Source organism: Podarcis pityusensis, assembly GCF_964106645.2.
Source record: "Podarcis pityusensis genome assembly, chromosome: 1".
In the NCBI taxonomy this organism is placed as follows: Eukaryota; Metazoa; Chordata; class Lepidosauria; order Squamata; family Lacertidae; genus Podarcis; species Podarcis pityusensis.
The window spans coordinates 4,176,629-4,189,755 of NC_138028.1; the positions used below are offsets into that span (position 1 = coordinate 4,176,629).

At 43.4% G+C, this 13,127-nt stretch overlaps 1 protein-coding gene across 4 annotated transcripts in view; it reads left to right on the plus strand.

Moving 5' to 3' along the window:
• The window catches only part of FERMT2 (FERM domain containing kindlin 2), a 93,074-nt gene that overhangs the window by 45,863 nt on the left and 34,084 nt on the right, over nucleotides 1-13,127 (plus strand). For all 4 annotated transcript variants that reach the window (XM_080974270.1, XM_080974271.1, XM_080974272.1 and 1 more), the window contains exon 4: nucleotides 7,612-7,746. In XM_080974270.1, the coding sequence (XP_080830396.1) occupies nucleotides 7,612-7,746 (135 nt within the window). The remainder of the gene's footprint in view (nucleotides 1-7,611; nucleotides 7,747-13,127) is intronic.

The window sequence follows — 13,127 nt, forward strand, 5'->3', positions numbered from 1 at the left end:
GTTGGCAAGGTGCTGTCTCTGCTTTTTAAGATGCTGTCTAGGTTTCACTGGTAGAGATCCCTACCAAGCAGAAATCTGTTTCTAAGTCAAGGGACATCTTAGCATAACCAAGCACTAACACGTTTTATCACAGCATTATAAGGGAACACCGTGTGACTATGGAGGGGATTAATCCACATCGTCTTTGCTTGGGTTGAGATGACATAGCAAATGGAACTAATGTTTAAAGGGCATTAAAGTAAGAAGAACGGATGAATGAACAAGCTCAGTGAACATCAGAGGACAAAATGTCTTTAAGGAAGTTTAAAGACTAAAAATGCATTTAACACTACTAAAACAACTCTCTAATAATGCCTGAGCCATTTGTGCTTCTTTACATAGGGGTTACAGTGACCTAAAATATGCTGTTTGAAAAACGGCTATCTGGTGCCACCTGTGGACCTGCCTAAATTGACCTCTGAATAGTAATAACCATTAAGCATATAGATTCAGGTAGGTAGCCGTGTTGGCCTGACACAGTCGAAATATATAAAAAAATTGTTCAGTAGCACCTTAGAGACCAACTAAGTTTGTTCTTGGTATAAGCTCTTGTGTGCATGCACACTTCTTCAGATACCATATAATTTGTAAAGAAAGGCTGTGGCTTACTGTAGAAGGAGGAGGGGTTCCCCCTATAAGGAAGCAGGATATAAATGTAAATCATTGTGGGCCTGCCTTTGTAGTGTAGAAGACTGAGTAAGAGCTATTGTTGTGTTATCAGATAAGCAATCCAAGTGCTGTTAATCCTTTAAGAGTGATACTTGGCTCCCCCCCACACACCACACCACCTTGTTCCATTGTACTGGCACCCAGTTCAAAGGTATGGGCACCAAGCTTCAGAAGGTCAAGCAAATAAAGCTGTTGATACGGCACTCTTGACAGAGAGAGAGAGCTTAGAATTGTGTGGAAAAGCTTTTAGGCTGTTCCTCTGCTAGTGTCATCTGATACCGTAAAAGATTTTGTGCACTTGTCTAATCTTTATGTAAAATAGCACAGACATAACTTGGCTGCAGTTAAAGATATGACCTACACATATTACAAGTACATATTACTTGTGACTGCTAGATCACAGTAAGAGTGTAGGATTGGGAAACTGTGGACAATTGCTCCTTCCACAGGTTCCAATAGAGCCACCTGAGCATGCCCTCTGCACATCAGGAACAGCAAGAGAAACATGGTGCTCTGTGATCACTCCTGCTTCTCTAGAAATCCCTCCTCTTGAGGGTTGCCAAAAGCACAGCTGCTGTAGACCCTAAAGGCTGGGAGTAGGATCTACTCCATATAATTAACTGACTGGAGGAGCACTTGCCTACCCTTAAAGCCTGTTTATTGTAATGATGAGAGCTATAGTAGCAAGTTGGAACACACCAGTTTCCCCAAGTAGGTTAAATCTCTTTGCCAATTAACTCTCATCATAGCAGCATTTTCTTACATCATGAATTTGGTCTAGACCTGCGGTTCTCAACCTGTGGGTCCCCAGATGTTGTTGGACTACAGCTCCCATCACCCCTGACCTCTGGCTTTGCTAGCTAGGGGTGATGGGAGTTATAGTTTAACAACATCTGGGGACCCACAAGTTGAGAAAGGCTGGTCTAGACCATGGGTAGGCAAACTAAGGCCTGGGGGCCGGATCTGGCACAATCTTCTAAATCTGGCCCGCAGACAGTCTGGGAATCAGCGTTTTTTACATGAGTAGAATGTGTCCTTTTATTTAAAATGCATCTCTGTGTTATTTGTAGGGCCTGCCTGGTGTTTTTACATGAGTAGAATGCGTGCTTTTATTTCAAATGCACCTCTGGGTTGTTGGTGGGGCATAGGAATTTGTCATTTTTCCTCCAAAAATATAGTCCAGCCCCCCACAAGGTCTGAGGGACAGTGGACCAGCCCCCTGCTGAAAAAGTTTGCTGCCCCTGGTCTAGACTTGCGTGACTCTACTGGTACAGGCCAGGGAACATTTTGTAAATGTGTGGATTCAAATCTCCCTGTCAGCACCACCTCCAGTTTGAGGTCTCACCACCACTAACTTCATACAGCCGTTTCCTCAAAACGCTGGAGTAAAACCTGACGTTTTCACGCAGCCTTGCCTTTCTTAAATGTTTCTAATTAGCGTGCAACAGCAAGTAGAATAGATCCTACTCCCACCCTTTAGAAACTAAAGCAGTCTTCCCTAGTCTGGTGCCTTCCAGATCTTTTGGACTACAACTCACATCAGCTCCTATCCAGCATGGCAACTGTCCCAAACATTAAGTGGACACTAGGTTGGAGAAGGTTGGTCTAGAGCAGTGGTTTCCAACTTTTTTGTTTGTTTGTTTGTTTGTTTGTTTGTTTTTGGGCCATGCCCCGCCTAAAGGTAAAGGGACCCCTGACCATTAGGTCCAGTCGTGATTGACTCTGGTGTTGCGGCACTCATTTCACTTTATTGGCTGGCATGCAGCTTCTGGGCCATGTGGCCAGCATGACTAAGCCGCTTCTGGGGAACCAGAGCAGCACACGGAAATGCCGTTTACCTTCCCGCCGGAGCAGTACCTATTTATCTACTTGCACTTTGACGTGCTTTTGAACTGCTAGGTTGGCAGGAGCAGGGACCGAGCAACGGGAGCTCACCCCGTCGCGGGGATTCAAACCACTGAACTTCTGATCAGGAAGTCCTAGGCTCTGTGGTTTAACCCACAGCGCCACCCACGTCCCATGCCCCACCTAAGCACCTCTAAAATCCTGATGTCCCCCCCCCCCGTGACATATAATTCTTATTATTCAAAAAGTGAACTCCTATTCACGTGGAGGAAGCCTAAAAGGCCATTCACTGTTAATAACCCATTCTCAAATTGCCCCCCTTAAAAATCAAATTTTCCCCTTGTGGGGCGTGTGCCCCACGTTGGGAGCCCATGGGTCTAGAGCCTTGCTGGAGAGGATGAAAAGTTCATTTTTCACTTGATATTTACTGCACTAAGTGAGCAAATCTACCCCTCTCGCACAGCCAAGTGACCAAGGTTTCTGCAGGCCTTTTAGAAGCACTGAGCAATAATGATACATAAGATTATGTGGTGGTGTAAAGAAAGTAGATAGAGAGAGGTTTCCCCTCGTCCCTCATAAACCTAGGGCCATGCAGTGAAGCTGAATGTTGGGAGATTCAGGACCAACAGAAGGAACAGTGTAGTTAAGCTGTGGAATTCAGTCCATAAGAGACAGTGATGGCCACCAACTTGGATGGCTTTAAAATATGATTTAAACCTATTCATGGAGGGTAAGGCTATCTGTGGCTGCTAGTCACAAGGGCTGTTTCTTTCTCCATTCTCAAAATAAATTATTTTTTAAAAATGCCCAGTAGCACCGTAGAGACCAACTTAAGTTTGTTCTGGGTATAAGCTTTCGTGTGCATGCGCACTTCTTCAGATACCTTTCCATTCTCAAAGGTAGCGTTCCTCTGTATGCCAGTTGCCGAAACTCACAAGTGGTAGAAGATGCAAGCCCTGCTTGCAGCCTTCCCATAGGTATCTGGTTGGCCACTGTGTGAATAGGGTCATGATCCAAATTCCCATGTTCCTAAGAAGCGAAGAACTTAGTTCACTACCAAAAATGCTGATGACTCCAGAAAATGTTCTTGTGTGCATATGCTGTATATCTAACTGTACCGTGTGTGAGAGGCTGCATATTTACAAGAGATAAAGGTAAAGGGATCCCTGACCATTAGGTCCAGTCGTGGCCGACTCTGGGGTTGCGGCGCTCGTCTCGCTTTGCTGGCCGAGGGAGCCGGCGTAACAGCTTCCGGGTCATGGTAGATGAAGGGAACGCAGTGGATGTAGCCTACCTTGATTTCAGCAAGGCATTTGACAAGGTGCCCCATGATATTCTTGTAAAGAAGTTGGTAAAATGCGGTCTTGACTATGCTACCACTCAGTGGATTTGTAACTGGCTGACTGACCGAACCCAAAGGGTGCTCATCAATGGTTCCTCTTCATCCTGGAGAAGAGTGACTAGTGGGGCACCACAGGGTTCTGTCTTGGGCCCGGTCTTATTCAACATCTTTATCAACAACTTGGATGATGGACTCAAGGGCATCCTGATCAAATTTGCAGATGACACCAAACTGGGAGGGGTGGCTAACACCCCAGAGGACAGGATCACACTTCAAAACGACCTTGACAGATTAGAGAACTGGGCCAAAACAAACAAGATGAATTTTAACAGGGAGAAATGTAAAGTATTGCACTTGGGCAAAAAAAAATGAGAGGCACAAATACAAGATGGGTGACACCTGGCTTGAGAGCAGTACATGTGAAAAGGATCTAGGAGTCTTGGTTGACCACAAACTTGACATGAGCCAACAGTGTGACGCGGCAGCTAAAAAAGCCATTGCAATTCTGGGCTGCATCAATAGGAGTATAGCATCTAGATCAAGGGAAGTAATAGTGCCACTGTATTCTGCTCTGGTCAGACCTCACCTGGAGTACTGTGTCCAGTTCTGGGCACCACAGTTCAAGAAGGACACTGACAAACTGGAACGTGTCCAGAGGAGGGCAACCAAAATGGTCAAAGGCCTGGAAACGATGCCTTATGAGGAACGGCTAAGGGAGCTGGGCATGTTTAGCCTGGAGAAGAGGAGGTTAAGGGGTGATATGATAGCCATGTTCAAATATATAAAAGGATGTCACATAGAGGAGGGAGAAAGGTTGTTTTCTGCTGCTCCAGAGAAGCGGACACGGAGCAATGGATCCAAACTACAAGAAAGAAGATTCCACCTAAACATTAGGAAGAACTTCCTGACAGTAAGAGCTGTTTGACAGTGGAATTTGCTGCCAAGGAGTGTGGTGGAGTCTCCTTCTTTGGAGGTCTTTAAGCAGAGGCTTGACAACCATATGTCAGGAGTGCTCTGATGGTGTTTCCTGCTTGGCAGGGGGTTGGACTCGATGGCCCTTGTGGTCTCTTCCAACTCTATGATTCTATGATTCTATGTGGCCAGCATGACTAAGCCGCTTCTGGCGAACCAAAGCAGCGCACAGAAACACCGTTTACCTTTCCGCCGGAGCGGTACCTATTTATCTACTTGCACTTTGACTTGCTTTCAAACTGCTAGGTGGGCAGGAGCAGGGACCGAGCAACAGGAGCTCACCCCGTCACGGGGATTCGAACCGCGACCTTCTGATCGGCAAGTCCTAGGCTCTGTGGTTTAAACCACAGCGCCACCCGCATCCCACAAGAGATACTCTCTTCCTAATAATAATAATAATAATAATAATAAATAATTTATTTATACCCCACCCATCTGACTGGGTTTCCCCAGCCACCCTAGGTTGCTTGCAACAGAATAATATTAATAAGAATAAGAATAAGCAGCAATAAAACATCAAACATTAAAAACTTCTCTAAACAGGGCTGCCTTCAGATGTCTTCTAAAAGTCATAATACTTTCACTTGTGGTGCATTTGCACAAAGGCTGGTTTTGTGCAATGTGAGATCTGCATTTCCAGGGTGGGGGAGGTGCAAGATTGGCGCTGCCCTCAAAACCTTGTGTAATGGAACATCCTTTTTTAAAATTTGTGGAAAAGTTCCACTGTTGGGAACATAATTTGCTATGAGATGTAACTACACTGAAAATCAAGCAGATTTAATTACTTCTGCAGATGCCATAAGAATGCATTCCTGGGTATTATCTCACCCCAACTCCCTCAAGGTTTGAGCAAGCTTATTAACAGTTGGGTGACTCTGTTTGCTACAACATTCAGTTTTTTGTTTCTGGTTCTTTTTAATAAGTAACCCCTGCAGGTGTAAAATAAATAAAAAATCTAGTTACGAACCTCGAGAAATAATACTAATTGCTGGAGGATTCTGCTAAAAGTGTGGGCTTTGTTTTTGTTACAAAACACTTGACACTTGGAGTAAGTGAATCATAAAATACTTGACCAGATGTATTTAATAACATTTGTATTATAGGTCCTAGGAGAAAGTATAAACTCTGTTTCCATTTTCCCACACCAAAACAAGGTGTAGTAGCAAGCATGTGGAACATATTATTACTATTCAACAATTATTTAATGCCATTAATATATGATATGTGTGTGTATGTGTATGTGTGTGTAATTATCTATCTATTTTTCTTCATTCATAGAAGTGACTAGTTGTTCTGGGGCTGGAGGGAAGGAGACCAATAGAATCAAGGTCATGTAGCTTAGTAATTAATGAAAGGGACAATAATAGAGTTGCAAAGGACTTTAAAGTTCAGTGGAAAATTAGGCTATCTTGTTCATAAAACACTTGCGTTGAAGAAGTGGAGTTGGGGAGGGAGACTCGGAGGTGGAGTTAAAAAAAATGTTTTGACAGAAAGCTCAGGTGAAACTGTTCCAGATGGACATATTCCAAATTAATTGTGCCTCTGGCAGGTAGCTGGCACTTCTTTCAAAACAAAAAACAGAATAAGTAGAAAGCCAAACAGCTCTTCTCCTTTCTCTCCTGTTGCCAGTGGGATGCTGGATTCCTTTTTCAAATCCCTTCTGAGATGCATTAAAACTAGCAAAAACAAAGTGTCACGGCATACTTAAGCCTAACAGATTTATTGTGGCAAAAGCTTCTGTGGAGTAGTTCTTATTTATTTACAATATTTGCATGCCATCCAATGACAAAGTTCTTCGGGTGGCTTACAGTATCAATAAAACAATAAATCACGACTGTAAACAACATAGGAGGGGATTAGAGCTCTTGTCATCCATGAAAGCTTATGCTGTAATAAATCCATTAGGACTATTTAGTTTTGCTGCAACAAACACTACTGCCTGTCTAGAATGTAAAAGCATTCTAGACTTACCATTGAATGGAAAACTAGAAGCTCAGTGTACATCATTTAATTCAGGGGTTCTTACCCTGTGATCCATGGACCCCTTTAGCGTCCTTGGATGGGCTTCAGGGGGTTTGTGAACTGGGTGCAGAAAATGCTATTTACAATTCTTTGATTCTATGAAAGGGGCCAGTGACTCAAAAAAGGTTAAGAACCACTGGTTTAACTGGTGTTACAGTTTTTATCTGATTCAACAAAAAACTCAAAACAAATATTGCATAAGATTAAAATAAACAAGGGTGTTATACAAATTGCCTTGTTTGGTAATAAAGAGGGAGGGTAGGCTAAGCTAACCTAACCAGTGTTGTACTCAAAGATTTTGGAGCATGGCTCCCTGTGTAAATATATCTGAAAGATGCTATAATACTGCAACTAAGAGAACCAAATCAAATCAACTCCCCACTGTTCGTGGTGGGTCAGAATTCCTCTGGGGGCAGATGTCATTTCAGCTGAGGTTCTGGAATTGCCTGGTGAGAATGTTCTCAAAATCATATGCAGTTTGTATGACCTGTTGGCATGTAGATGTTGGCTATGTATTGAAGTGGCATAACAACACACACACACACACACACACACACACACACACACAGCTAGATTGTTTTCCCTACCCAATTTTGTGTGAGTACGAAGTGGTTCAGTTTTACTTTAAAGTTTTTACAAATGTTTCAAACAGCTGCTGAGGTCCACAACAATCCTGTTCGCTTGCAAGGATTAAACTATCATCTCCTATTCTTCTTTCTTAGACATCAGACATCCAGAGGAACTCTCCCTTTTGAGGAAGCCCAGAGATCCCACAAAGAAGAAAAAGAAAAAACTGGATGACCAGTATGAAGATGAGACACTTGAGCTGGAAGGACCATTAATCACCCCTGGATCAGGTGGAGCCTATATTTTGCTTTAGAGGAACAAGAGGAATAATAAGAGGTTGGGGAAGGAGAGAAGTATGGCGAGCGATGTAAACATGTCACTGGGTGGGTGGGAATGTTAAGGAAGAGAAAGTTTAGAACTGAAACTGGAGCAGGTGCTAAATGGAAAGATGCAGTCACACCTAATCTCTTGATGGCCTTGCAGGAAATGGCCTTGCAGCTAAAATCTACAGAATTCATTGAGGAGCTGTATGCTGCTTGGTAATGAGACTCACCCTGTTCCACAATTAAGACAGTGGCACTGTGACAACTGCTAATCTGAGTATTGTGCCTGACTCACTGAGCCATTTGGCCATGCGCATGGGTAACAGTCCATTAGGTGCAGCGTCAAATCTGGGGACATGTCTTTGTATGTTCCCAGATCCCCCCCCCCCCACACCTGCTCATCATTTCTGCACCCAATACGGTGGATAATAACTTAGCTTTGTGTCAATAGAAGTGCTAACTGTTTTCTGTAATAAGAAGCAGTAGTAGTTCTCCTTTCACCTGCCAGTGGATAATGGGAAGCTTAAAAACTTTTGTTTTTATCTGTATTTGTTGGTTTAATAGCACAGCCTGCAGATATATTAAAAAGTAGCCCTATGTTCTTTGCTGGCTGTCTAATAATGGATTCTTCCTACATACAAGCTATGACTTGGCTTGTTTATAGAGTTGGATAGGGTGCTTCTGAATGGAAGTTGTGAATTTGAAGACGATGGGACGTTTCCAGGCATTGCAGATATTTTGAGAAATAGCCCTGGATTGAACAGCCCTGTTGTATGGATGTGACATTCTGAACACCCACATAGTGTGGGTGATGGTGATACTGACAAAAAATAGTAGTGATGTTTGCCTATATCCCAGCCACCAAATGGAGCCCTGGGTGTTTAGCATTAAAATGTGAAACTGCAACAACAAAATGTGTTTGAAATATTTTTAAAGGGGGACAATAGTTATTTTATCATTAAAATTGTATAGTACTCTGCTTTTAAAAATAAATTTCCAAACCAGATACGTGGGAAAAGGAAAGAATGCCCTAATGAGAAACATGCAGTGGATTCTCTGCAGTCTTCCTCATGTTTGAAAGGCCTCTGACAAAACACTGACATCTGGAAGGAACAAATTCCGCACTGAAAATTGCTCTGTTCTAAAAAGCTTTCAGATGCAACGCTGGGATCCGTCAACGTGGGGGTGGGGTTTGGTCAGATTGAGATTCTTGGAGGAATCTCCTAGGACATGTACCTTTCAGGGCCTTGAATACCAACACTAAACTTCAAATTTAACGCTAGGTTAAGTTTAATATACTGCTTTATAGGCAGCCAGTGTCACAGGGGTGTGTTGGTGCAGTAATTGTGTCTTACCAGTTTCCAGCAGAGTGACTGCTAGGGTCATGGGTGCACCTGCTATAAGCAACCCCATGAGGAATTGGTTCTTTGCATATCTCTAGCTTCTGGAGCCTTCTGTCCTGCCAAAAGCTACCATCTAATTTTAATTGTGAGGCAGTGTGTGCTGGCTTGAGGACCAGCACCCCCTTCTTAGTTGGCAGCAGGAAGTACTGACATCAGACACTCTGAGGTGTGAAGAGGGCATGCTGGGGCCAGTCCCAAGGAACCCCTGTGGAGAAATGTCTAACAGATCATTTTACTGATGTAAACACAAGTAGTAACTTAATGCCTGAAACATCTTTCCTGTCTGGCTCCATTTAAAATGCCAGCCTCCTCATCTTAAGGGGCAGCTAGAGGTGTCATGTCCCTGTGAATGACTTCAAGTCAAACTTACTCTTGATTGCTGCTTTACTGCAGGATCATCTTCAAGTGAGTAAGGCTCCGCATGCTTGCTAGGAAGTCAGAAATCAATAGGACAGACTCCTGCCATTGTGTCACCAACCACAATTAGGTTTTTACATCTCGATATTCTTCCTTTGTCCCCATGCTTCTGAGCGTGCATACATAATTAAAGATAGCATCATAGAGCTTTCCAGCGTGCATTGATCCTTCCAAGAAATAATTAAAACTAAAAAAATTCTTAAAATTACAAGAGATCCAGTCCCTACATGCTGTTGTGAGAATTTAAAACATATGCCTTGCATAGTTTCCTGAAATTCACCCTATTTTGAGAGAATGGGAGTGCTTTGGAAGGGGAATTGCAAAACTAGTCTGTGTATTAGAACAGTGATTAGTTTGTTTTCTTTCTGAAAAGTTCTCCTTTCATGTCTTCCCCCTTTTGCTTCATTTTCCTCATGTTCCCCTGTGCACATTTTTACTATTAGACAAGTAAAAAAACCCAAACCAACCCTACCTGTTAATCTAGAATTGCTCTTACCTGCCTCAAGTCCATTGAGTAGGTTACCAGTGTAATTAAAACTGGCTATTGATTGTTTAGACATCATTGTTTAGAATGATTGGTTCTCTCCTTGGTTTTTAAAACCTATTTCTGTATATAGTATTCTCCATAGGGAAGGGCTGTACCTCAGCTGTAGAGCATGTGCTTTGCATTCAGAAGGTCCCAGGTACAATCCCCAGCAGGCTAGGAATGTCCCTGTCTGAAACCTTAGAGAGCCACTACCAGTCAGTGCAGTCAACCTGGAGGCTGAACTATTTTCTGTGTGCAAATCTTGTACCACGAAGCTGCAGCTCTGGGTAATCACCTCATCCATGATCTCCCATCACAGCTGTTCCAATTTCTGGATGGAAGATTGCCTGGCTGGAAACCTGGTGGTGAGCAGCAGTGGGTTTTGTTCTGTTTTTAAATTATTATTTTTTCAAGCATTAGGCAAATTCATGGAGGAAGCGAGCCATGTGAGTAAAACATGCTTGAGTCCCTCACTAACGCTGCATAGGTAAAGGTAAAGGGACCCCTGACCATTAGGTCCAGTCGTGGCCGACTCTGGGGTTGCGGCACTCATCTCACTTTATTGGCCGAGGGAGCCGGCGTACAGCTTCCGGGTCATGTGGCCAGCATGACTAAGCCGCTTCTGGCGAACCAGAGCAGCGCACGGAAACGCCGTTTACCTTCCTGCTGTAGCGGTACCTATTTATCTACTTGCACTTTGATGTGCTTTTGAACTGCTAGGTTGGCAGGAGCAGGGACCGAGCAACGGGAGCTCACCCCATTGCGGGGATTTGAACCGCCGACCTTCTGATCAGTCCTAGGCTGATTTTTCACCACCCCCACCTGTGGACAAGGGATGAGGAGGTGTTCTGCATGCAGTAATCATGCCAGGGTTGTGCGGAAGAGCAGGGGGTAAATGCGCAAGCGCAACACCTGCTCGCAGTTGCTATGCAGATAGGAGAATGTCAACTTGTTGCACACCCCAAGGCATTATGTAAGATTCAGTTCCTTTTGCAGCAGCGCACTGTGGATTACTTTAAAAAAATCTGCTCATGCCACATAATTTTGGTTCAGGGACATGATGTTTTGTTAAGTTGCCATGCCGTAGACAACGGTACATTCCACTCCACATACGTTACAGCAAGTCTTAGAATTGGATTCTGAGAAACATTAAAGATTTGGCCGGGGGATAATGAATGGTTTGCTACAACTTACCTTTGCAGCACTCCCTTCTTGCACACCTTGTTAGCCTGAGGATTTAATATACACTCGTATTCATACACAGTTCATTTAAAGGTAGTAATTTGGCCCTTGGCATTAAGCCACAAGCCCGACAGTCACTCATTTCCAAAGAGCATTCTTCGCTGTTGCTTATTAGAATGAATAACAAATACATTCTTGCCAGTTACATACCTTCTTGCCGCCCACTGCAACCCAGTTTAAGGCCACGAACTTTTACCTGCCATGACTTCATTAAAATGAGTTGTTGATCTAGAATGAAATCCCACGCAGTCCCAATTCCCTACGTGCCACAGTTGGTAACAGAGAGGGAGCTACTTTTTCACGACTGGCTATCAGGTCAGAAATGCACTGTGACCAGGGGCCTCCATGTGTGTGCTGTGTATTCATTCGTACATTTGGGTTTCATGCAGCTTACTGAATTGCATAACTGTTTTGGTTTGAATTATTTAGTGGCTGGAGACTTTGCACGTAACCTTGGGATAGAGATGTTATGTAGACGACAACCCTCAACTGTGGGGGGTAGGATATGGGTCATTCCTGGGAGAGGGGGAAATCCTGATCATGGAAAGAAATCATTATTTTTGTAAGAGTTGAAAAAAATGATTTCAGTTAATGGGAACTCTATAAAATTACTTAAGCATCAGAATGAATCTTGGGTTCTGGCCATGTCTCTGCAGACCACACAAGAATTCTGGAGAATGTTGTCCATCCCTATCTTAAAATGTGAAAGTTCAGATGTTATGAATTTTGTTTTCTAAGTTGCGCTGTGTGTCTGTGTGTGTTTGTTTTCCTGCTTCTGTTGCTAATGGCTTGGATTCTTTGACCTGCTTAATGATAAGGGGGGGGGTGTCTCAGGATTTCTCAACACTAGGTCTTCAGTCCTTGGGAGGATATTGCTCTCCAAGGATCACACCCTGGCTCCCCTCCCCTCCCCTCTTCACCATTGTGGCTTTTTTGTTTTGTTTTATCACAGTGCTTCAAAGATCAGATAAACTGAAGGGAGCAATTTAGCAATCCTGCTTTGTAGTCTGTCCTCTCCTGCCCTTGGCATTCCTCCACAAAACCCAGAATTGTAAATAAATTGGTTAGTTGCTTTGTAAAGAGTGCTTTTGCTCAAAATATGAGAGAGAAGCAAGATTTAAAAAAACAAAAAACAAAAAACAAAATCCATTAATAGGGAGGAGAGAACACACACACACACACACACACACACACAGAGAGAGAGAGAGAGAGAGAGAGAGAGAGATTGTGGCACTTGGCTAAGTGTCATGACAAACACAGTTGAGTTCAGCATGAGACCTGCTATGCAAAGTGTCATTAAGGGCCAAACTAGATATCATACAGAAAACAAAGGAAAACAAGTCTCCCAGCATTGTTAAATGAAAGCATTGTGTGAGGCCACTGTCAGGACTGTAGGATACCTAACCAGAGGAGAGAAGGTTGTATTTCTGTCCGGAATTGCATACATGTAACCCCAGCTGCTTTTCTACTCAGGAGAAGAGAAAGGAGTAACTTTTCCCATGTTGGTGGAAAATAAGTTAGGTCTGTGGGGAGAAGCTTTTGAGTGAGGAAAATGGCTGGAGGAGGGAAGGTTTTTTAAGCAGCGAGTCTCTCCTTACTTCCCTCACTTCCTGATTGTAGCAGCTTCAGATTTAAGAGAGAGAGTTAAAACCACTGGGATATGGTAACATACCTCCAGTGACAGATGGGTAGCCGTGTTGGTCTGCCATAGTCGAAATAAAAAAATTCCTTCCTGTAGCACCTTAAAGACCAACTAAGTT